This window comes from Geospiza fortis, unplaced genomic scaffold (genome assembly GCF_000277835.1).
Source record: "Geospiza fortis unplaced genomic scaffold, GeoFor_1.0 scaffold43, whole genome shotgun sequence".
In the NCBI taxonomy this organism is placed as follows: Eukaryota; Metazoa; Chordata; class Aves; order Passeriformes; family Thraupidae; genus Geospiza; species Geospiza fortis.
Window position 1 is genome coordinate 1574063 of NW_005054431.1, and position 26262 is coordinate 1600324.

General features: G+C 39.9%; 1 protein-coding gene across 1 annotated transcript in view; it reads left to right on the forward strand.

Moving 5' to 3' along the window:
* SSBP2 (single stranded DNA binding protein 2) overlaps positions 1 to 25892 on the forward strand; it is a 122131-nt gene extending 96239 nt beyond the window's left edge. The window contains exons 10-17 of the mRNA XM_014309463.2: positions 2213 to 2261; positions 3266 to 3301; positions 4893 to 4947; positions 6487 to 6557; positions 7292 to 7370; positions 8510 to 8538; positions 11313 to 11411; positions 13709 to 25892. Coding sequence (XP_014164938.1) covers positions 2213 to 2261; positions 3266 to 3301; positions 4893 to 4947; positions 6487 to 6557; positions 7292 to 7370; positions 8510 to 8538; positions 11313 to 11411; positions 13709 to 13738 — 448 coding nt within the window. The 3' untranslated portion in view covers positions 13739 to 25892. The remainder of the gene's footprint in view (positions 1 to 2212; positions 2262 to 3265; positions 3302 to 4892; positions 4948 to 6486; positions 6558 to 7291; positions 7371 to 8509; positions 8539 to 11312; positions 11412 to 13708) is intronic.
* The last annotated feature ends 370 nt before the right edge of the window (positions 25893 to 26262 follow it).

The window sequence follows — 26262 nt, forward strand, 5'->3', positions numbered from 1 at the left end:
GTCATCAGCAACACCATCAGACTCCTGTTGGACACAGATGATGCCCAGCCCATGTTCTTCCACAGAATAACTTCGTTTTAGACTGTAAGTTTTTCAGTTGGAACCTGGCACAGCCATTTTTAGGAAGATTTCATGTCTCTGCCAGTTTTTGGAAGAAAAAGGCAGATTTCAGGGAGCCTCAGTGTTATATTTCACTGGTGATTTTTAACACCCTGTGTGACCTGCAGTGCTGTCTCAAGCACTAAGAATATCTCAGTCATGCCTCAGATTAAAAAAAAAAAAAAAAGAAAAAGGTGTGATTTTGTCTTTTAACTTCAATTCACAAACTTGAGTCTAGATGTTTCATTTCCTGATGGAATATATTTGCCTCTTGGGAAACTGAAATTTCAGACTTTTATTTTTTCAAGCCAGGATTGATACTTACAGGATAAACTCTAAAAAATTAGCAGCAAAAAAAAATGGTCATAGCAAGAGAGGCTTTGTGAAGTTTTGGAATTGGTGCTTGTGTGGTTATGTTTTATGACCTTGTTCGTGCTTCCAAAATAAACATTTAGTAAAAGACAAAAGACCTGATTGCATGAAATTTAAAAAAAAAATAAAACAAAATTGCAGTTTGGGAGTTTTAATGTGTGTTTTATAAGCATTTGGCTCCACAAAATCCATGTGGCTTTCCAGCAGAAAGTGATTTCTAAGTCTGCTGCAGTGATTTCTAAGTCTGTATTTAAAGCTGTCCAATAAATCTGAAAATTCCAACAGCTTTTTAGATGAAAGGTGAGTTCCCATGTCTCAGTGTAATTTCTAAGTTTCCATATTCCTGTGGCTTAACCTGGTTTTGTCTCTGAGTCAGTACATGTCACAGAAATGAGTGCAAGGGTTTGGGGTGAAAACAGGCTTTAAAGTGTTGTTACAGATATTCCTGATTTTTCTGAAAGAGAGGATCCAATAAACCAATGAAAAATAAGAAAAAGAACAGCAAGACAAAAAAAAAAAAAGTTAATATTTCACTATGTGATCATCAGCAGAGGAGAAATTGCAGAATATTTGACCTGAGGAGCATTTTCTCTTTCAGTCTTTCTTTGGATGATGCAGAAAAGACCATACCAACATTCTTGATTTCCAGCATTCCAACAATAAAGGCAGTGGAAATAAATAATTTTTCTGTTGATTTTTTTTGAGATTGTTCCTTTATAGTTTCATCAACAATGTAATAAAAAAAAAAAAGATTCAATATTAAATCCATCAGGCAATGTATGCACTTAATAGCTTTTATTTCTGCAAGACTTAGGGAACTTTCAGAACTCATTAATGAAGGGTGATTCTTTCTGTGTGTTTCAGTCTCTCTCCCATGCCTGGCAAGCAGCAGTGGTTAATGTTGCTTTTCTACAGTTAATGAGGCCAAAAGGCCATTGAAAATGTGAAAGTTTTGTCATCTGCTCTGCCTCTCTGTTGTCAGGGCTTTCAGAAAGTGATTCGGTCTTGTTTGTAAATAAGCAGGAGCTCTTGGTACTCCCAGAAATAATTATGGATTTGAGACATTGTGACTGTGAGCATGGAGATTTTACCTCTGGTGTGTCTGAGTTCCCTCTGCATTGTTAAGAGAAGAAGCCTCACCCCCAGAATATTTTTCTGGGTTTAGCTTAGGGTGAGAAACTTAAAATAACAGCAAAAGTTGTGAGGGTTTTCTGGGTGTAATACATTAAATTTATATCATGGCTGTTGTTCTCATCATGGTCACCATCATCATGGTCATCATCATCATCCTCATCGCCATACAGGGATCATAGCAACCTATTTTGTATAAATTGTTCTTTTACAAATTAGGTGTTCCCAAAACATTTATTAGCTAATTGCACAGGTTTTGCTAATGAAACCTGACTATACTGCAGTATTCTAGATGCACAGTAAATGAATCCATCCTCAGCACTTCAGGCATGTGCTTAATCATGTGAGCAAGATTACTGATTTTATGACTGAACTTTTATTTATTTTATGACTTGAATTTATTTTCTGAATTTATTTTCTGTTGCACTGAATAGCAGTGCAACAACAAAAATTCTGCTCTTGCATTTTAACTTAGTGTAGTTGTGGTTTGTAAACACACTTTAGCTTGAAAAAAGCCATTTCCTTCCTCTGGAAGCAGGTTGTTTTTTACCCCAGAGCTGGTCAGAGGATGAGGGTGGTTCTGTGTCTCATCCTTCTTCTTCTGTTTCAGGGGTCCTGGGGGTGGTAGACCTTGGCCAAACCCAACCAATGCCAATTCTGTAAGTAAATATTACAAATATATTTGACATCTCTTGTGTTTAGGGTAGTATCTTCATGCCAGGCCCAACCCTGCTGTAACATAAAGGTTGTCCTGGCATCCTACATGAGCAGGACATTTCTGGTATTTCTCCAGAAGGCAGAAATTCTTCATTCAGGGATCATATATCATTAGTTTAAAAGTGTCCATTTTTGGCACTTGTAGATGGATAAGGTGGGTTTGGCTTGCCCTGCTAAACAGTTCTTCCTGGTTTTCTCAATTCTGGCTTTTTATTCTATTAGTGAAATTCTTCAATTTTCTTTTGTATAAATTCAATTAAAATTGACATTTTTCAGCTGATAGTTAAAGTCTTTTCAGTCCCTGAAATCAATTGGCAAGTTCAATAATTGATTTATTTCTAACAGTAATTTGGCTGACAAGTTGTCTGTAGAGAAATTTGTGTTTGCCAGTGCAGTTGCTGCTCCCACAACAGCACTGGCCTGTGTTCCTTTGGAGACAATAACAGCAAAGGCAGAAACAGAGAAGGAAACCAGATTATTCACAGGATTTCTCCAGGACACTGTCCTTGAAAAAACATAAATAAAAAATGGAAATAAATACCAGTATCTCCTAAGGTGAAAGATGTGGGAGCTTCTTTTCCTTTCGTGGTCAAGATTGTACTCAAATTTAGGTATCTCTTAAGAACATAGAAATTCAGTTTGTGCTTTGCTGACCCTGAAGACCTGCTGACTGAAATGCAAGTATGTGCTGCCTGAGCCCATACACCTTATAAACTACATTGCCTTAGTAATCTTACACCTTAACATTTTAATACTTTATTGGTTTTTTTAGTCAATTTTTTGAAATTGCTGAAAAGAGGTGTTTATTTTGACAGCAGAAGCATTTCCCCATGATTTTAGCTGTGTCCTTAGTCACTGTTGTTGAATCAGCTTTCACCTGCAGCTGCAGGAGCCCATCCCAGCGCAGAGGGACCCAAAATCACTGTTTTTTCTGTTGATGTTACAGATACCTTATTCCTCAGCCTCTCCTGGGAACTACGTGGTGAGTGCCTTTGTGTGTGTTTGTTGGACATCACGTCGCATTTGGGCAGAGAAGCAGCAGCCCAGATGTTGAGGGGAGCCCCCGTGTGCTGGCTGAACATCTGGCCTGCACCGATGTTTCCCAGGTCCCCCTGGTCAGATGTGGGTGCTCAGCACCAGAATCATTGTCAGCCTGCTCCAAATTGCCCTCAGTGCTGCTTCACTTCAGGAAAAACATTTCTGTACCTCATACCATGTATTGTCTACAATAATGAAGGACAAAAAGCCCTTTGGCTTTCTCAGAAAAACCATGTTGTGTGAGAGTTTCTGAACTTCTGCAGGAAAAAGGTGTTAATGGGTAGTGCTGGATTTTGTCTCTGTAACTGGAGATTAACTTTGTTTATTATTTTAGACTCCTATTGTTGTTGCTGCTGTTGCGCTCAGGTTATCTGTATGGTGGGGAGCTCTTCTAAGGCAGATATATTGTTTATTCTGTTCTTGTCACATGCACATGGCTGGTGTCACAGGGTGAGGAGGGAGAATTATATAATTAAAAGCAATTTATTTTGTCATTTATTTAGAAAATTAGATGGGGGAGAAGTAATGATTCTTGCAAGTGTCTGTAACTATAGGCCCCATTTTGTCACAACTTAATGACAACAGTCAGTATTTGCTGTCTCCAAATCAGTTCTTTCAATGCAGAACTTCACAGAGCTCTCTCTGGAGGAGGTTTTGTGGGTTTGCCGCATTCTATTGTTGAAGAGTTTAAAGACATATTGGGAATATTTGACTTCATAGAGAGCAACTTCTTGGAGATGAGGGATGGGCTGGAGAGCTCCTAAAAAGGTTTTTAGTGAAAAGATTTCAATAAATATACAAATATATACTTTTTATATATTAATATTATATTTTCAGAGTGAAAATAGTTGATACCAAGAAACTGTACGAGAGGAAAAATACAAACCATGAAAGTAAAAGCAAATTTAAAATGAGATTAAAAAGTTAATGAGGACAAGTAACTTTTCTCATAAATGGTGTGTTAGTTGTTCCTACATCTTTTTATCTGATATTGAAAAACATGCAGAGAGAGCCCTTAAAAAAAATCAAGTAAGTGAGCTTAGTACACAAGTATATAGCTAAAAAGGATATGGAGAGCCTATGATGCCTAGGGAGTCATATGGGTTTGGTTAAAATGTGGATGTAAATCTATGGATAAACGTGTATAGGTAAAAAATATATGGACAGATATCCTGTAAGCAGACAGGACACCCAGACCCTTGTAATCAGTGCCACTGAAAAAGATATCCCTATCTGAACAGAGTATCTGCTGTTCTAAATTATAACAAAAGAGGTAAAGTACAGTAATATCCATATGGCAATGAAAATAATAATTATTTCTAGCAGTTACGTATGTTTTATTAGAGAAAGTCAATATTTATTTGTTTAACAGCCAGAGCATTTTTTGTTTCTTAGTCTTGATCAGGTTTGTGACATGGAAATAAGCAAAACATTAAAAAATATACATTCCTTGATGTGGTTTTTTTTTGTGTGTCCATTTTAGGTTTTCTCTAACCTTTTAATTCATGCTAACTGACAGTTTTTACTTTCCCCAGGGTCCTCCAGGAGGTGGAGGGCCACCAGGAACACCCATCATGCCTAGTCCTGCAGGTACTGAAATATACTTGGAAATAACAGAATTGTAAGAGATTTTAGGAAGTACACTTTTTCTTTTCCTATTCAGATAGCTAAATTATTTGGTCTCTATTTTCTGTGTCAGGGTTTTTTTCTCCCTACTTGCTAACCTCTCCAGCACAGGAGGGTAGGGAAGTTTCCTAAGTGGCCATAAAAACTTACTGCACCAGTATATTACTTCATTGAATACAATTCTTGGGATTTAAATATATAAAAATAAAAATCAAAACCAAAACAAATAAAACTCCTCCAGAAAATGAACAAACAAAAAAGGCAACCTAAGATTCAGATATTTTGAAGTTCTGTGTTCCAAAGCATGACAACACTTAGAAATTGGCTACCTGTGAGTTTTGCCCAGGTATTTACTCACCTCTGAGACCAGCTCAAAGATTCCTTAGCCCAACCATCCCTGTGTGTTCTGACATGAGCCAGGACAGCAGACAGGTTTTTCCCAGAACCTGGGGACGGCCAGGGATGTGTGTTGCACAAGGTTCTGGTGGATAAAGAACTTTTTGCCTGCCTCACTGAATATTAAAAATACTTTAATAGGCTGATTTTACTTCAGGCTAAAAACCTTGCTGTTCCCCCTTTTCCTTTTCCTCAGACAGCATCTTTGAATGTTCTAGTGATATGTAGTGCTCTGTATGTAATGGAATTATTAGCTTGGATTAATGCTTAGAAAATCATCTTGGAAATACTGATTAGTAGACAAAATCCTTGATTTCTTTTCCTGTTGTACATAGAATATCATTGGGTGTGGAATGGGCTTGTGGAGGGTCTGGGTGCAGAGTGCTGAGCTCTTTTTATTCTCTGTGCAGATAGTGATATTCCAGAGTTGCCAATATTTTTTTTTTAGATCACACTGTCCCCTTAGGGATGTATACAGACTTTTGTCAGGTCATTGTCCTTCCAGTTTTTGTCATTTTGGGGTTTTTCTGCAAGCATTGCACCAGGCTGTACCACGAAGATAGATCAGCTAAAGCCTCCCTCAGGAGTGAAGGATCTTTGCACAGTGTTCCACTGAAGACTAGGATATATTCAAATTCATATGGACTTGACAGGGATGAGAGTAGAAAACTGTAACTCTCAGTCTGTGTAAGGAGAAGCTTTTTATCATTTATTACAGATAGAAAACAAATTACAGGAAGTACTGATAAGAAACAAACTCCCATTTCATGAATAATATTGAAGATGAGTGAAGAAATTTAGAACTCCAGGAAACAGGATTTTAGGAATTTAATAGTTACAAGTTCGTGGTGATTTATAAACCTTTTAATAGTCATGCATAAAGCTAGAGCCCAGAAGTAGTCACCTGGGGACCATGGCAATTATTTCTTTTCATAGCCCTGTTGTGTGGCAGCAGTGGATAGAAAGAGAATAAAATCTGCCATTATATTGCCACTGTGTATAGCATTGAGGCACAGTAATAATATGAACAAAATGACAGGAAATGTATGAGGTGAGTAATTTCATTGAAAAGTGTATTTTAGCACTTAAAATAATCTCTTATTACAGATTCAACCAACTCTGGAGACAACATGTACACTTTAATGAACGCTGTGCCACCTGGGCCCAACAGACCTAATGTAAATATGAATTTTCTTACATCTTTCTTTGATGTAAGCAGCCTTTTGTTTATCCAAACACTGTGTTTCCAGCAGCTATCATTATTGCTAAGCTTTCCTTTTTAATGGGTGGCTCTTCAGTTGTGGGCCTCTGGGAAAAAGAACCTGCCAGTAGAACTTTAAAATAAATATATGTAGATATGCTAAGTCATTATGCAGTAAACTGCAGATTGTTTGGCTAAAATGGTAGTATCTTTTAAATGTGTGAAGAGCTAAATTTAAGGTTAATTATTTAATTGGATAGAAACTGCTCAAGTTGTGAAGGTGATGAGGAGCTTTACAAGTTAGGGTAGGTCAGGTGGGGTTTGAAAGCTGTTAATTAATCACTGATGGATTTAAGGGAGTGATAAAAGTTTCCTATAACGCCAGTGGGGATGGGGCTGAGTTGCCAGCAGCAGTCTGAAAAGCCATACAAAACCAAAACTGAAGTAAATAATAAATAATTACTCTGTTGGATTCCAGCCTACAGAGATGACAGTCTCCAAAAATCATGGAATTGACCCCAAAATTGCTGGTTTCCAGTCTTCACAAGACACCTTCTCTTAAAGGTCTGAATGGGACTTGACAGTGTCTTCTCATTCAGAGCTGAGGATTTGTCCTTACTTTTTTCCCTCCCTTCTCCTGAGGAATATTTTCTCTTTATTAGGTTGTGTGATAAGTAATTGTTGAGTTTTTAATGCCTGCTCCTTTTGTAGTTTCCACTGGGGCCAGGCTCAGATGGACCCATGAGCGGACTGGGTGGAATGGACTCGCACCATATGAACGGATCATTAGGTAACAGTAACAGTAAATGCTGAATTCCCAGTGCCCCTGCTGTTCTCTGGGACTAATTCTTGGAGTTCTGTGGAAGACACTTTGTTAAAATGTATGGAAAAAAATTCTGTGTACATCAGTGAGATGAAGGGAATGATTTGAAGAGGCTGTGGCAATGAAAAAAGAAGTAATTGAAGCTCAGTGACCAGACTTGTTGTGGACAATAACAATTCAGCATAGGCCTGTATCTCCTAAAGAGAATTACTTTTTTTGTTTTAGGAAACATGTCCCTGAAATTTTAGATTACTTTATACAGGGACACTTTTACAGACTTTCCTTACCCATTACAATCCTAAAATGGATAGTTGGTTTAATTAGTAATGATGCACATTGCATTCAAGTCAATGAAAACCTGTGTGAGAGGCAGCCACACCTTTTTCTATCGCTTTCTGCAGGCTGAAATTTTTTTCTTCTCAGCTAAAATGAAATATTCAATTGCAAGTTATGGGAGGATTTTACATGTACCTAGCACATACTTTATCCTTTTGGGGCATGACAAGATAACTCCTCATAACATCTATGTATCTGGTGTTTTTAGAGAGGCAAATCATATTCCTTCTCAGCCCTAGTTTGCCGGGCTGTGTGAAGGAGCTGTTTCAGTCTTCTCCCACAGCTCCATTTCTGATGGTTTTGCTGTGATCTCTTCTAGTTTTGTACTCAGTACTCTTCCAGAATTTGTCTTCCCTGAAAATACATATCTTTTGCTGCTAAAAAACCCCTTTTCTTCATTCATCCATCCTAAAATTGCATTTCCCTTATTCTCTGCTTTACCTGAGGTGAGAGCTCTACAGCATGTGAAAAAAGCCCTCAGTTTTCAATTGTCTTGCACTCACTATATTTAATTTTATTTGGTTTCCATTACTCTGCTCATCAGGATGATCTGTTTTGTTCTAAGAAATACTCAGTACATGTAGTGCAGCAACAGTTGATGGAGCCTCAGACTGATTGAGTGAATTATTCTGTACCAAATGTAAACTTCTACTAAGTTGGTTATTTTTTAAAATGTTGATGTTGCACTATGTATTTTCTGTGAAAAAAAAAAAATTATTGGATTAGCTTCAACTCAAAATTAACTGAGCAATTGTCTGTTTTAATTTCAGGCTCAGGAGACATGGACAGTATTTCCAAAGTGAGTATCTAATCAAATATATGGAATTTTTAGAGTGTTTCACTCTAAACTCATTTCTTTGTCTCCATTATGAATCTTTTTGTTATACACATTTATTGTATCATATTTATATTATATATAATTACCTCCAGTTCATAATCTGACTGATCATGTTGTAGTCTTTGGTACTCTTAAAATAAATGAAACCAGTTCTAATAATCAATTCCAGTCAAATGTAAATTTGGGACAATCTCCTTAGGGTGTTGCAGGATTGGGTTTGTCACCTCTAAGGTAATGTTAATATCTTAATCCTCAGGATAAATTTCCAAAAACTAGATTAAGAAGTACTTTCAGCAGAAACACTGTTTTGATGCCACAAATCATTAAATAGCTGGAAAAGGATGTGAGTTTTATCTGCAGGGATTTGGCATCTATAAAAACAATATTTGAATATGTTACTTCTGTAAAAATAAAACTTCTATGGATGTGATCACCATTAACGTGGGAATGAGCTGATGTAGTATTGGTAAAGGGGCATAAATAAAGAGGACCCTGTGTTCTTAAATTTTATAACATTTTCAGACTCTTCATGATGTAAAGTGATGGATGGAAAAGACCACATTGCCTCAGCTGTGCTGTGCTGGGCTGTGCAGTGAGGGATTCGATAAAACCCTCCTGTGAGGTGACCAGCATACAGCACATTGTTATCAAAGCCTGTGGTTTTTCTTCACTATCTTACTGCAAACTGCAGCATTTTTAAGGGAAAAAATCCAAAACATTTCCATTCCCATGGGATAATTTTTAAAGCCTGTATTCCATTTTTAGTTGGTCAGGATGTGCTGGTACAGGTATCAGCAGCTCTGTAAACTTGGGTCCTAAACAATTTACTTGAAAGTCTCATAATATGTTAGCCTGCATGAATAACTCATGGAAATAACTTTTTATCTTTGTGTTTTTTAAGTTAGTAAAAGAAAAATGCTGTTAATTTTGCCTGTAAAACAGTTGTCTGTAGAAAATGGATCCAGTCCTGGCAGAATCAGTACAGCTCACAGAATTCATAGCTTTCTAGAGAAGATTTTGACTAAATTATCTGAATGGCAGAACATAAAGTTTTTTATGAAGTAAGCTCAGACAAGGGCAGTAAATGAACTGAAATTATGTGTGTTAAATAAAAATTACCAACCTGCATTTATTGCAATGCCCATGGAATTTGTGCAGGCACCAGGGGCACCCTTGCTTTGGAAAATCCCAGTTGGAGCTATAGTGCTGGACCCCAAGTGGCCACAAAAGCAGCCTGGGGGAGTCACTACAATGGGATTTTTTCAGGAATTTGGCCCTTTGGGGCTGGCGTGCTGCAGCAATGGCAGAATGCCAAAGCTTAGTTCTACACAGAGCAACATAAAATAGGGGGAAATCCCCCAGGAACAAGCAAAAGTGCAGGAGCATCATATAAAAGAAATGTGGCAAGGTCTGTATATTCCTGGGTGTCGAGGCCGGTGGGAGTGCTGTGGCTGTGTAGCCTGACCTCCTGTGTCACTCGGGCTCTGGGCTGCCCTGAATTAATGCTGCTCAGGGCACAGCAGCAGTGGCAGAGCCAGTGGGTGCAGCCTTCTCTGAGCTCTGGGTCCCTGAATGTCTGTTGTGCTGGCTGCACTGCAGAGCAGACCTGATTCACTGATGTCAATGGATGTCAATATTGTTATTGTTATTGATGTCAGTAGCCTCGTTAGGCTTCAGTTGTCTTTGATGGACGTGTTGTCCAGTGGTCTGAGGACCACAGTTGTGGAAGTAGTGAATTAGACTGAAGAAAGCAGAAGGGCTAAGGCAGGGCTTTTGACCCAGCTCTCTGAGCTGCATTTCAGATGCTGTTAATAATTTCTGCTTGCAGGTCATGTATCTAATTGGTTTGGTATTTATATTTATATTGCGTTCAATTTTTCTGAATTAAAAAAAAAAATCCAAGGAAAGAACTGTGATAGATGTAAGGATTTCATTATGAGGTCCATGGTTTCACTGCTCCTTTTCCCTGACTTCTCTTTTTCCATCATGAGTCTTCTGAGTCGGAGATGTAGCAGTGATGGAATGAGGATTGCCTGTGGTCCAGGCATGGCAGGGCACTGCAAAGCAGCTTGTAAGAGCACCTGACTGATGGTAGTGTGTACAATAACCACGTGTGAGCTGTTGATGCACAATAATTCCTCTGGCAATTACCTTGTTTCACCCATTCTGCTTCTGAAGTTTCAGAGGTCTCTGTGCACTTCTGTAAGGGAAAGAGTAACAATTAATTTTTGCAAGGCTTTAGATTGTTACTATTTCAGTGAATTGTGACCATGCTGAGCAGCCCTCAGTCTGCAAAGGTCTGTGCAGACCTGATCCATCCTGCCTTTAAGTACATCTTTTGTCTATCTTTAAGTACATACCCATAACTCACACATGTCAGGGCTCACAGACGTGCCTGCATTCAACCACATGATTTAATGTGGTGACAGAGCTTCCTCATATCCCTGCTGCAGCCTTTTATAGCTTTTCTTGACTTCAGCAGAAGCAGATGCTGGCTATAGCCTGAAAATGAGGCACAGGTAAATAATCCTTGCTTCAGGGAAGAGAACATTACTTAACAGACTAAAATTAGTGACTGAATCATGCAGAACCCTGCTGGGGCTGATTTCTCATCCTCGAGAGGCCCAGTGCACCAAGTTCTGTGTGGAGCATGCCCTGGGCTCACCTGGTGAGGCTGGAAAGGAACTGAAACCTACAGCACTGAATCTGTATTTTGTAATCTTTTTTTTTAACAGAACTCTCCCAGTAATATGAGCATGAGCAACCAGCCTGGCACTCCCAGGGATGACAGTGAGATGGGTGGAAACTTCCTAAACCCTTTTCAGAGCGAGAGTGTAAGTATTCCATTACCTGGGTTGTTGGATTGCAAAGGTGAACATGTATCTGTGGCCTTTTGTATAGAAAAAGAAACTTTACAAGTTTTGTAGTGTGCTTGTAGTGCAGCACTGTGTCTTGCATGTTTTTTAATACTTTCTGAAAGTACAGTATTGATTTGAATAAAAAATGCTGTGCAAAAGAGAGCTGAAACTGGAATAGGTGGGAGGCATAGATTCACTGCAGAAACTCTCTGGGCCACAAGGTCAGTGAAAAAGCAGGATTTACACTGAAGTATGTGATGAGAGCACCAGTAGATTCCATGTTGCAGTGTGCTGTTACACCCATAAAAGGCAGAGGTGCCACTAGTGTTCATTCTGGGGAAAATTATGCTTATTTTTTTTAGATATATATATGGAATGCTCAAAGCAGCAAAATGTGATGTAAACATTTTACAGAGCAAGTCTGGTATTGTCATACTCATGTGCCTGAAGCTGGGTTTCTAAATCCACCTCTAGGTCCCTAAGTAGGAGTGTAACCTCATTACCTGTGCCAGTGGTGACCTACTGCTCAGTAAACAGCTTCTCTTAGATCTCAGCGCAGTTGAGTTCCATGGAAAATTTCCTGGGAATCTGATTTTGAGGGGGTTTGGGAGGTTTTCTTTTTCAGCTAGTGAAGAGTTTCTGCCAGTTAGCTGTTGGTGGGCACACATTCAGGTTGTGTGGAGTGTTGAAGAAAGCTGTCATACACAACCTAAAAAGAGCAGTGTTTAATATCTGCCAAAATGGCAGAAAGCACAGAGGCTCCATGAGACGTGGTCCCTGCTCCTGGCAGCCCTTGGCTCCCAGTCTGGCACGCTCTGCTGTGCTGAGGGCAGCCAGGGTCACTGAAACAGGGTCGTGGGAACAAGAGGACATCAGTGGTACTCTGGAGAAAATCAGTGTTCTCAGACATTCCCTGGGTTCCGGGTGTTTTTGTGCTGCCTGGAAGAGCCAGGGACTCAGATTTTTCAAGGTTTTGTTGAGGTGTGTGCATGCAAGGCAGGAGTGGCACATGCCAGGGGCATCCCTTCTGCTCCCAGGGACTGCAGGCTCTGTAACAGGGGTTGCTCTCTCACCCTGGGGGACTGCTTTGCTTTCTGATCCATGTTTTGCCGCTTGGCTGCTCAGAATAGGTGTTACCACAGAGTCCTTTCTCAGGGAGATTTGCTGTTCACCAGGAATTTTGGTTAGGGGTAAGTAGCAATGCAGGGCTTAATAACAAGTTGAAAGTCCTAAACAACTTGAGACCATGCTTTGATTCCTTTCCCAAAGTGATTCTCCAGATACCTCGGCTCAGATACAGGACATAACTGGAGCAGGTGCTTTGCTTTAAGCCTCAGAGCTGGTAGTCAGACCTCTGTAATTTACATTACAGGGAAGACCCATCTAAAATACTCTTTCTATATGCTTGGACACTTGGAAATGGCCAGCTTGGAACTCAAGACTTGGCAGGATATGTAGGGCACATGTGGTTTTGCACGGGCAAATTTACCTTTCCTTTTTTTCCTGTCAATTTTCAAAATGCTGATCTTGCATTTTAACATTTTCCTCTACTTAGAGGATATTAGACCAAATTAACTGGTTTTGCAATCCACAGTTTTCAATTTAAAAGCAAATTAGGTGTGTGGATGTGCATTTCTTCTAGGCACCGTGGTGTCCCATTGATTACTTCAATGAAGCACTGCTAACCTGAGGGTAGCTGTAGCTTGGGTAAAGGCTGCAGTTCAGTTTGTGTCACTACAATCGTGTGATGTGGGGATTGGTTTTTTGGTTCACATAAAGGAGAATGACCACTGGTGATTCAGCTTGCCCCCGAAAATTGCTAACACAAAACAATACAGACCAAAAGCCTAACTGAATCAGTCATACATATCTTTGTTCCTTTCTTCCCCTAAAGTAATCAAAAATTCCTCAAAACCTTGTGTGGTTCAGCTAGCCACGAATGCAGCCAGTCTATTTCAGACTAGGCACCTGCCCAGGTAAATTCCCCAGTAGCCAGCAGTGGGCAGGAAGAGGAACAGAAAGCCTCAGTGAGGTCATGGGTTCATCACAGCACCCAGGTGACAGCAGAGCAGCCCTCAGGGGCGTGTCCTTTGTCAGCAGTGGCTGTATTCTGGCATGAGAGAAGCACAGCAGAAGTTCTGGGGACACAAACTGAACTGCAGCCCCAAGAGAGGCTGCAGCACAGGTTCAGGAGGGAGCTCAAGGAGCTCTGAACCCACACCTGTGGCTGGGGGGGAAGAATGTTTGTTGAATTGTGGATTCCTCTTTTCCAGTACTCCCCTAGCATGACAATGAGCGTGTGACCCGTTCACAAGTGTCGCCATGAAGACCACAGTGAGTTGGCCCTCTCCAGAGAGCTACTGCAGAAGAAAATTATTCGTCCCAGTGTACAGTTTAACTAAAGGATCTCAGACACAATCAGACCCACCTGTTTTTTTTTTTTCTCCTACCATCTCCCCTGTTTTGTCAAGAAAGTGGGTCCCAAACATGCTTGAGACAACTGTAAGGAGTGGCATGAGAGAAGTGCCCGAGGTGGAGCTGCCAGCGCCTGTCTGTGTGTGTACATGTGTGGGTCAGCGTGGGGAGTGTGTGTGTGACGCCCAAACACACACACACACACAGACCCCAGGACACTGTCAAATAGGATCACATGACATCTTACGTAGAAATCAGAAGTAGGGACTTTTATTCCATTTCTTTTTTTTTTTGTTTCACGTTTACATTTTAATTATTAAAATTTGCTTTCCCTCTCCCATCCTGAACTGTTTTATGTTGCATATATCACTGCTTTATAAGTTATTTTTTAAGTTGAACTCAAAGGATAAATTCTTTTGATTTTGTTAGTGTCTGCCATTATGGATAGGAATAAAATTGCTTATACGAGCTTTCATTACCTTGTGTTTGATACCAGCTACCCTGTGAATCACAAATTGTACTGTCTCAAGAAATAGAAGAAAGCTCATCTTAATTTTTTGGAGAAATTTAATAACTTTCACCTAGTTTGGGGATTTTTTTTGATACTTTGCCTTTAAGAGTAAAAAAAAGCACTGAAGGTTATTTTTCTTCTTTAATTGAAGCCTAATATCTGCAATATCTATTTTAAATGGAAGCCTGAATTTGATACAAGCTTCTCAGTTTATATAGAGTACTATAAGGTTACTGTAAGTGAGCTCCAATTGCTATAGAATCTAGCAATAAAGTGTCAGGGCTTCTCCTGCCCTTGGAATTGAGTTTTCTATTTAGCATGGTCTTCTGTAGGGATGGTAGTTAGTGGAAATACAGTAGAGTCCTTATCACCAAAACATTTTCCAACAACCTACAATTATGTTTCCCATTTTAAGTGATTCTCAAACATATATGAGCAATCTGTGTTCCTGAGTATAAACAGTATTTCCCAAGCCCATTTAGAAAATCAGGTCACCCTGCTGCTTGGGTGTGTGTTTTCTGCCATATCTGCCAGAATTAAATTAATTCCCACAAAACTTTCCAGTCAGCAGCCTTTTTTTTTTCTTTGAGCCAAAATGCCACAGTAAACTTTTTATGACTACTAGCCTTGTTGTGAGGGTGTTACCTTTTGCCATGAACAGAAAGGAACAAAGGTCTGGGCCCTTTTAGAAGGAGGACATGCAGTTAGGCATGAAAGCTGGGGCCAGAATGCAGAAAAAGGCCTAAAGGAAGCGCTTCTGGAAGCATTCCCATTTCTCTTCAGGCAGAGCTCTGAAATCAAGGTTATGGTACTTTTGCTTAGTTCCTGATGATTTTTCAGCTCCCCAAGGAAAACAAAGGTTTTCAGTTTGTAGTGATACAAAGGCTGACGATCAGCAGGCATAAATGGCTCAGCAGAAATTCATGCCACAGACAAACAGCAAATTCCTCTCCTTGGACTTTAATCCAGAGGAGCCACCTGCAGAGGAGGAGCAGTTCTGGGATGTGGTCTATCCGTGTGCAAGGGGATTCTCTTTTATGAACTTGTGGTAAAGGAATATCACCCATATGTGATGGGTTTGTGATGGTAGCTGGATGTGCAAGGAATTCTACAATCTCCTAACTAATTTTTATTTCCATATATTATACGTGTATGTGATATATGAAAATAAAAAGATTTAACACGTTACTCTCCTGTCAGGGTTACTCAAAGATGAAAGTATCAGAGGATCAAAATTACATTGAAGTATCAAAGATTTGGTTAGCATTACTTTTTTAGTAAGAACTACTTGATTAGATGTAAACATGACCTAGATAGTCATGATACCCTTTTGTAGACTGCATTCTTGTTGATTGTGAAAGTCACATTCATTTGCTTCTCTTTGGAAAACACTTTGTTGGTGTTTCCAAAGATGCCGGAAGACCCTGCTATTGGCTTGAGTCACAAACACAAAATCAGGTGTAATTTCTTCAGACCCTTTGCTGTTGTCACTAACACCACTGGTGTGTCCCCATTACAGCCAGAGTCCAGGTGTCCTTGCAGCCTGGGTTGGCCACCTGTAATATCTGTGGTCTCCTTCCAGGGGCCCAAGGGCTCCTTCTGGCCCAGTTTCAGTCAGATGGTGTCACTGCCACTGGACTAAGGTAGATGGGAACAGTGCATCGAGTGCCAAAGGTCATTCCCAGGTCAGTGAGCTGTTGGGCACCTTGGAAGGATGGAAGTCTGACCTTTAAACCTGTGCATGGAACTGCTGACACAGATTGGATATCAATATTAAAACACGTTATCCTCACTTTGATACAGGAGCACAATGTCCTTTCAGCACATGATGGGTTCACTGTGTCCTGCATTTCTCACACCCACGCAGCCCCACAGGCAGCAGCTGGTGCCACTAATGCTTTGTCCGAGGCTTTACCAGGCTCCTGGAGAGGCCAGGTTCTGCAGCTGAACCATTAGAAAACAATCCTATGTGCACAGGGCTTTTTGCTTGTTCATTTTCTCTTTCCTTTGCTTACAAATCCTTGTAGGATTTTCATGGTATCTGGAGTATCAATATGGGAAGAAAGACTATTCCCAAGCACTCAGTGTTTGCTCCCTCTTACATTTTTTATGCTCCAGATACCAGGAGCAATGTAACTGCTGTTTGGTTCTGTCCTTATGCAACAGCACTGTTGATAATGTTAGAACTTGTCCAGCTCTGGTAGGAATTTTATTTTAAGTGGGGCAGGGTAGGTCTTCTCACACTGGGTTTTTAGATAGATCTTGCTCTTTAGTATAGAAGTAAATAGAAGGTGATTCTGTAAATGGGTATTTCAGGCAAAGCTGAAGTAAGCCTTCTTAAAAACAGAAGTGATTAAATCTTAGAGTAGCAGAAATGGAGAGTAAGGAATCTGTTATGCTGTGAGAACTCTTGCAAATATTCCAGCTTTGTAGAAATCAGCTGAAACTGGATTCACCAGTGAACTTCACAGTGAAACCAGGGTCTTGCCTGTTGCTCAAACCTATGGAAAGGAGTGATCAGATCCAGATGTCCATGTCACCCAGATTTTATTACCTTATCTAAAAGCAGGATTTGAGGCAAGGAAGAAGTTTACCTGTCTGAATCACAAGTAAAGCATGTGGCCTGGTGTGCATTAACAAAATACCTGGATATTTGCATGTAGGGATTACATTATTTTCTTAACTACCTGAGAATGAGGAAAAACTACAGTTTGGAACTTGCACTTCCAACCCCCAGAAATTCCATTGTTTCTTTGGAAGCCCTCTGGTTGCAGAGCCCTGGCCACCCAACATGTCACATATTCAGAGACAATAATAACTGTCAGACTTTCAGCCTGTTCCCCATAGTGTAGGATTAAATGTTCCATGTCCCAGGACATCCAGCTGTTCCTTTCCCTTCCAACAGAAATACCCAATGAGAAATATATAGGCTAATCATTTATTTTAATAATTCCACTTGGGAAGAAGTAGAATAGAACCTTGCTTCTTTAAGGATGCATCAAAGGACAGCTTCTTGAACTGCCTAAAACCAATTGATTTTTCCTTTGTTCTGTGGCAATACTACATGTGCAAATGATTTGGAATTAGGTTTAATGAGGGACCAGCTGTTACAATATTTAGTGTTGATCACTTTATTCAAAAATTACTTTTCAGCTGATACATGTTACACAGGGTCCTATTTCTGTATCACTTATTTATTGTTTTCCCCTGTTCCTAGTCAGCTCTGATCCACTGTTGTTGCCATGGCTAAGTATGGACTGGATTATTCCGTACTTCACCCTACACGTTTGCATTTCAAGAACGTAAAATATACCTTAATGATGTAAAATGTACAGGTAAATTTATTTTTCTTTAATTCACCATAAGTGGTGATAGAGCTGTGGGTGCTGTCACAGACACACTTGGGTTTGTTCAGGCCTTAAATATGGGAATCCTGACAAAGCACATCTTTCAAATAAACTCCTGTAAACTATTCCAACATTCTTATCTCACAGTGAGGATCCAATTCATGATTTAGTGATTCAAAATAACTCTGGAAATTCAGAAATAAATTAGTTAGGTTTAAATTTTGCTGTATGCAGCTCTTTCTACTTTTCAGATATTGGCACAGTTCTGTAAACTGCTGCTTGTGCCAGTTCTGCTGAAACTTTGATCAAACCATTCACATAAAGTCATTTTTTGGGTAAGATTTCGCCCTAGTCTGGGTCAAATATATAACTTACCTGCAAGTGTAAAAAAGTACATAGAGAAAAATACAGAGGGTCTGTTGAAATTACCAAAATGATGTTTCAACCTGAAAAATGAGAAAAGAGAGTTTAAAATACTGCTTTGAGTGCACTCCTGTATAGTGTCTACATATTGGAAACAAATTACAGTACCAAATCTAGAAAAAATGCATGGATCATCTACTGAGCACATGAAAATTCTGATCCTGCCAACAGCTTCACCTTGATTTCAAATTGAGCCTGCACATAGTTAATTTTAACCAGATCTAAGAACAGGTGGTATCCTTCAGGAAATTAAAAAGTAGGACTGTAATAATCTAAACCCATGCTTAAACATGGACAGTCTAGAGCTCAAATTAAGTCTTTCCTAAGCAGACATTATTTCACAGATTTTACTAGTGCAGGAGCCTGTTTATGTATCAATAGTACTGACATGCAGAACAGATTTGGCTTTCTTCTGTTTCTTACTTTATTAGAGCTTTGTTCACTATGACATGAACTGTTTCTGTGAATTTGTTCTTTCATCTTGTTTTCAGTTGTGCAGCCATAGTTTCCCTCCACACAGTCAACAGCTTTGCAGTTTTAGTCCAAACTTCTGTTTGGTTGCTGTTCTTCATTTAAGCTTAAAATGTGTAAGAAAGCCTCTCATGTAATAGGAAAAGTTGCCATAAAAATGTATAAAGGTTTTCTTGGCTACATGTTTTCAAATTTAATAAATGCAGTTTTCAGTTATAATTTGAAATGGTCACTTTCTAGCCACTATTTCAGTTTTCTGCGCAAGAGAAATGGAGAGACAAAAAGAAAATCACCTTCTTTTTCTTTATTTTACTTCAGCATTGTAAAAATTTGCTGAAAGACATGGTTTTGGGGAAATCAGATAAAAGAGATTTGCTGCCTAGTTGCTATAAATAATACAGCTGGACTTCATGCTGAAAGCTCCTTCCATATCTCCAAAAGTGTACAGCTTGACATCTGAATTGTGTGACCTCGTACAAAGCCTAATTCACAAACAGTGGTTTAATTTGCCTAGTCAGTGTTTGCAGTGTGTCCCGTGGATGATTCAGGGTTCTGTGGTCTCAGAGGAGTGACCGAGTGGTCGAGCAGGCTTGTTCCCAGGGTCAGGTGGCTCAGGAGTGGGCAGTTATCCACCAGAAACAAGGTGTTCGTTCGCTACCTCGCTGTTCTCTTGAGAACTTGCACAACTCTTCTTGCCGTTAGGTTCTGGGGATCCCTCCACGATTTTACAATGCTGAGACAAGAGGCTGGATTTTGCTAAGAGAAAATTCTGGCAGTTTTAGCATCAGTTTTCATAGGGAATCAGCACAAAACATGGGGATTTTGAAAGGTGATGTGTTCTCAATAGCCTAGGAAATAGACTGTACAGTCTAGGAGTTTGGGCTATTGCAGAGATACTGAAATCATCAGTAATTGCTTTTGATGGGAAAAAGTATTGTTGTGGAACAACTGCTTTGACCCCTGAGGAGTCAAATTGTCAATTGGATGAACTGGATATTTTAGGCTTCACTTCTGTTGTTTTAATCTTCATGTTTTACCCTCTCTCACTTGGACTTCCCCAATAAATGTACTGTGCCAAATCTTTGCACAAAAATAAGAGCATTTTGCCCAACAGGCATGCAGGAAGTTGTTCATACCTGTAACTAGAGCCCTGCTGCCGAGAGTTTACTTCTTTAATAGAGAGGAATTGAGTATCACACCAGATAAGGAGTGGCAGTGCAGCACCCTGAGAGCTCTCACTGCTCGAGATGAGGACAGTTAGCATCCCACATACTCACAAATCAGCCGAGATGGTTCCTAACAATGATAGAAAATAGCTTGAAAGAAAAGCTCATTTTTGTCTTGCAGATTGGATAAAAATAAAATCCCAAATACAGGATATATTTAATTGAGGTAGAAATTTACTGAAGCTCTCTGTAACAGAGACACAGAGCACATGCAGTGGTTTAGTGGGAAAGCAAAGTGGTGTTATTAAATTGTTGCCAATAAACATAACATCCAAAAGCAGGTATAAGCTATTTTCAATTTCATTTTTCTTGTCTTTTTTATTTTTTCTGATTATGTTGTAGTTTTGATTTGATTTTCATTTACATTAATGGATAAGGAAGAGAACACAAGTTCCCAAAGTAGGGCTGGAATGAATTAGGGCTAGAATTAGAGATATGGAAGAGTGGTGTGAGTAAAGCTGGAGTTTTCTGTCAGTTATAAATCAAGTGAATTTTTATATTACTATTTTTCCAGGACAAAAAGCATCCATACAATAAACTTTGGCTGTCATGGCTGTTTGAGAAGCGTGAATCCAATTGCTGTGTGTGCTTGGACACCAGTTTTGAGGGGGGTTTTTTTGTTGTTTTTTGGCAAGTATCCCCTTGGAGTGCATCTGCTTTGTGCATGTTTGGCTAAAACCACAAAAACAAACCACTTTTGTTTTTATGGATTGCTGTACACGCACCTGGTTCTGGTGGAAAGAGCAGGAAGTTTTGTTAGCTGGTGGGTTAGCATATTTATGTGAATTACTTACAGCATTGGTAAACTACTGTCAACTTTGTTCACATTGCACAAGATACTCTGTGTTGTCTATTGCTGGTGTTACAACCTCGGTGATCCATACATATCCTGTAAATTCCTGTAGGTTTTGTGTAAGAAATCTTGCCACCACTGCTTGCTACTGTAAATTCTTGTTTTGAAGCAAGACGTGGCCTTTGACTGTACAGCCATGTGTATTATATACTGCAAAAGTCCTTGTTCTGTCCTCTGAACTCGCTGTCCACATAGAGTTGAAGCTCTGTTAAGCACGCTTAGTGGTTTCAGAATTTATTTCAAACAGCAGATCTATAAGCCATTTACAGAAATATTAAATGTAATGTAAGAGAATTCAACCCAGTTCATATCCTTTTCTGAGAGCTTGGGGTTGGATTGGAGCAGGCAGGTGCAGGTTTTGGGGCACACCTGAGAGGTGTCACAGCTGTGCAGTGTCCCCTGGCAAAGGGGTGCCCCAGGCACAGCACCTGGGCAGGCTGCTGCCTTACAAAGATGTGTGAGCTGCTGTGTTTTTTATTCCCCACAAACTGCAGCAGTGCCAAGACAGAAGCCCATCTGTAGGGGCACACAAGAGGCACAGCACTGCCCCTGCATTGTGTCCTCATCCCCACCCACCGTAGGCTTTACCTGAGGTGGTGTTTTAAGGAGATTTGACCTCTCTGTCTGGTTACTGAGAGAGAAAAATAACCTGAATTCTGGGACTCTGCATTCTATTATGATATACAACAAAGACCTGAAAATGTCTGTGTATTCTTTGCTGGTTTCTGACATCAGAATTTCAAGTCCTGTCTAGTCTGAAAGGCAATGATGGGAAAAGCGAAGAAGCTTGGAAAGTTGAAGGGGATTCTTACTTGGATTACTTTAAATTCTGTGTTTCTATTGATAGTTTAATTAAATGAGTAGGCTAATCTTTAGAATCAAGGCAGTCTTAATGACTTTGCACCTTCACCCTTTCATGAAAGACTTTGAGAACTTGCAGTAAGTGTTCCTCATGCTTACAGTCCGATTTGTAGATAAATTCCCTGTATTTCTAAGATCAAAAAATATTTCTACAGTTACTTCAGCCCTTTACAGAGAACAACAGGGCAATCCCTGTCCCATAATCCCAAGTATTTGTAGGTGTATTTTAGACAAAGAACGACTTTCAACATCATAAATGAAACTAATGTTCCAGTCTCTGGAAGTAAAGGAAACCTCAGTAATTTTACAAACCAGCAAGAATGAAACTTGTCTATATAAATACTAATGTAGAAAGTGCATGCAAAACTTGATACTGCCTCTGACCTTAATCGTTACTATTGATACTATTGGGGATCTCACAAATGTGTGTTTCAGAACGCTGTATTTCTCCTCAGTGTGTGCTTCATCCTCATTACCGACAGCTCCTGCCAGGAGCCAGCCCATGCCCTAGCCAAGGCGTGGGGATGCAGAACTCCCACAGCACCATGGATACGTGGGCATGTGTGCGTGTTGTGTTAGGATGAGTAACCACTCCAGCTGCAAACCCCTCCAGACCTTGTGTGTAACTCTGCAGGGCAGCCTCTGGGCTGTCTGGGAGGGCTGCAGTCCCAGGCAGCTCCGGGTCTTGCTTTGGGGGATCGTCATGAACTCAAGCCTCACTGTCCAGTGTGTGATGAGCTCCTTGCCAGACTGTGAGCTGCAAAGGCACGGGTGCTGTGGGTCACTGACCCAAAGCGTGTCTGGCTGGGAGCCTCAGACAGGCCTGTGACAGACTGGATTGTCATGGTGATACTGTGCCACCACATCAGACTTGTTTCCGCTCCATGCTGTGGCCTGATTCATCCTGCCCTAATTTCAGCTGGCTTAAAGTTACAGCCTGGGTCTCCTGTGTAAGTCAGAGGAGGGACATGAGTGGAGATGCCTCTGGGAGATTGTATTATGGCATCATTTGCCCTCACCACTGATGAACAGCTGGAATTAGGTGGGATGAATCCAAGTGTGTACAATTGGCTTCTCACACCTCTACACAAACTTGTATTTGTTTGAGCTTGGAATGGGCAAGAATAATGCAGCTCCTTTGAACCTGAATCCGAGTGTCTTACAGATGACTTTCTGAATTCAATCTCAAGCATAAGATTTCTGCCCTGTAGTGCTATTTTCTTTATTTTTACTTCAATTTTAATGAACAGCTGTAGCTTGAACTTGCAACTTGCTGGAACATTTCTAGAGTGATTACCCCTGCCTAGGAAACCTCACCTTTATTTCTTGGAGTGGGCTTTCTTGTTACCTGCGCCAATTTTCTTTGGAAGCAACGCAGGGTAAAACCATTGCATAGATCAATCAACACCAGCAATAGCATATGCAGCTTTTAAATTCACCTGTGAGCTTGTAACTCACAGGTATTAATGTTCATACTTTCCAGGTGTGGCTAAAGACTCCTTTCCTGAGAGCTTTAAGGAATAAATCTAGGTGGTCCTGGTTGAGGATTGTGAGAATACGTGTAGTAATGGCAGTTTATGATAGGTTTTTGGAGGGAAATGTGCGATAAACGTGTTGGGATTTGGTGTGCTGGTTTGGAGATGAGGGAATACTCATGTGAGATAGAGCAGATCTGCAGGCAGTGTTACTGTGGGTTAGCAGAGCCTGCTTCCAGCAGGTTCCTCCTCTCGTTCCCCTCAATCCCTTCTCCATTACCTGCGGTACGAAATCCTGACAGCAGTTGTGCCAGTTGTTGTGGCGATCTGAGGAACTGCTCCAGATTAAAACTCAAATGTTGTAGCTGCACCTTCCACCTTCATCGGGCATCCACGTTCTCAGAGCTGGGCTGGGACAGCAGTTGCCTCCACAGCTGCCCTGTAATTTCATCACACAAAAGTGGGTGTCACTTTTTATGAGTTTAACAGGAGCAGTATTGATCCATTCACTTTATTTCCTAAGTTGTGAGTCATTTGCTGTTGGAAATGATACAGATCTTGTGCAGCTGCGAATAGAAAAATGGAGATTTGTTTCTTATGATGAGCTGGTACAATTCCTGCTCTGCTGTTCAATATTTTTGAGTGCTGAAGTTACCAAAATGCTACTTTCATGGGTTATCTCAGCCTCAGCTCTGCATGAAAATGGGTATGAAATTCCAGTTGCTGTTCCTGGTTTCTCTGTGAATTCTGAGCCAAAGGTAAAGCAGTGGGAAGGATTGTTGTGGCAGCCACTCACTGACACATTTTCAGATGCACAAAGCCATTTTGTCTGTCATCTGACAGTGCTCCAGTTTTCTCACTGGGTCACCATTTTGTTGTCAGCCAGTGGAGTAAAGGTGGATGAGCTCACCACCTGGGAAGAGTAGAAATGTAGCAAGTAATGAGCTATGTTCTCCAACAGTCCTTTATTTGTAGAGCTTCACTTTCAATTAACATTTGTACCTTCAGTTGTTATTGTACCATTCACTATCTTGAGGTGGTATGAGCAGAAATTTATGAATATATATAATTTACCAGAAATATAGGCTTGTATTGTGCCTTTGTAATTCTCTTCAGCTTCAGTATGTATATGCTACGAGCAGATGAACTTCCTCCCTGTTTTGGGGTGTTCTTTACTGCAACAGTAGCTGATGGCTTCATTAATATTGGCTCTTTTAGTCTTCTGGGGCTAACACTTCTGTTTTTCTGAGTGAAAATGCCATAGTGCCCTCAGCAGACATAAGCACAATGACACAACACTGCAGTGCATGCTGTCTCTTAGCTTCTCTCTACACGTGCTTGCATGTTGGAAGATCTGAAGAGCTGCTGTATAAATTGCTACATTATATACCCAATACAGGTGGTTTTCCGCATCCCTTTTTTGCTCAAAACTCCCATTAATTCACAAGTTAGTGATGGCTCAAAGGGGGGTTTTGGAAGCACAAAGGATGCAGGAAGCAACTCTTCAGTAGTTTACAGGCTGCTATAAATGTCTTTTCAGCAACGAAATGTAGCATTTTAGCAGTAACTTCCTAGTGAAAACACTGAGCGTGCTTATCACTTAAGATTTTAAGAAAAAAGTGTCAGACTGTGTAATTGTATCTCATATAATTTTGACACTTAACCAGTTTTATCTACGTGTTCATGCTATACCAACCAACACAGACCTGAAAGGTGACAGCCATGTTTTTGTTACACAAGAAGTCACAGTTTTCCAGAGGTTCTGTTTTGAATTTTTGTTTCTTTACCACATTTTCACTGCAGAGGTATTTTTCTATATAGTTACCTGAGGCTTCCTTTCACCAACCAAAAGAGTCTGTAGCCCTCTGCACTGTGAAAGGCAAAGCTCTGTGGAGAGACACAGGCTTCGCACTTGCCCAGCAAATTAGCAGAAATTTCACCCAAGCCATAAAAGCCTCTTATGTTAATCTCTGTTTATGTAATTAAAGCAATTAGGGATAGGAGCTTCAGGAATAATGAGGTCTCTCTATCCTCCATTTACTCTCTCTGTGCTTCATAGGGATTTAAGGGTTCTTTTTTCAAGGCTCAGCTGTGTCTCTTCAAACCAGTGCAGTCTAAGCATCGTGTGAGTTGCAGTTTATGGAGATAGCATTGGAGCGTGAAAGATTTACTCCTGGTAGCAAGGAAAAACTCGTGTCCCTGTGGACATGGACACTTGCAAACAAGTCTGATACCGAGAATTAAAAACAAATGCGTTCAAGATGGTACCAGTACATCAGACTCTGTTCTACAGTGGGGTTTTTAGCTTTTGTCATTTGTATTTTATTTTGTGAAAAAAGGAGTTGGGGGGATCTCAGATCACATGGGGAATATTAGAAGTATATCACTCAACAATCATTTTATAAAGTCTAACTTCAAAATGCACTATGATTTATTACAAAAGTATATTTTCTTCTGTTTTTCGACATGGTGGTTCCATTTTGTGATAAGTTAAACTCAGCAGTTAATTTGTTGCACTGCCTGGCTGCATGAATTCATCCAGTGTACATATGTACCTGTGCAGCATTACTTTTGGGGTTTGTATTTGAATTTGCAGTATTGATTATTATTTTTGTATTTTACTTTGCCTCTGTTATTGGAATTGTAGTAAACATAATTTATACATATGATTTTACAACTGTTTTGCAACTGAAAAGTCTCCTTTAAATTGTAAAGTTTTATTGATGGATACTCATTAAAATGGTATAAGAATTATATTAACAATTGTTTTGTGTTTTGATGCTCTCTGTATATAAATATATGTCTATTTATCTGTTTAATGGTGCTTGTGTCTTGCAATTTTGGATACATTTTAGAATAAAGTTTCATTTTACAAGAAGTAGTTGTATTTTCACAAGCTGTGTCCCAAAAAAAAACCCGCAACCAAACATTTTTTCCATAAATAACTAGGGTTATGAAAGAAGCATACAAAAAACATTTATCACTTCAGGCAATAATACATTTGTTTCTGGAACATAGAAGTATGCTGTCTACAGAAATGCACAGCTCTATACTGCAATTGATTTACTGCAGTAGCTGACATCTGTATCTAAAACGTTCCCAAAACTGCATTTTGGAGCACTTCTTGCTAGCTCTAATGGCTTTACTTTACACAAATATTCCCATCTAAGACTGAGCTTGTCATTTATTACCTGGAAAAGATGCACAAAAGGTGCTTCCACAAAGGTGCCTTAGGTCCAGTACCT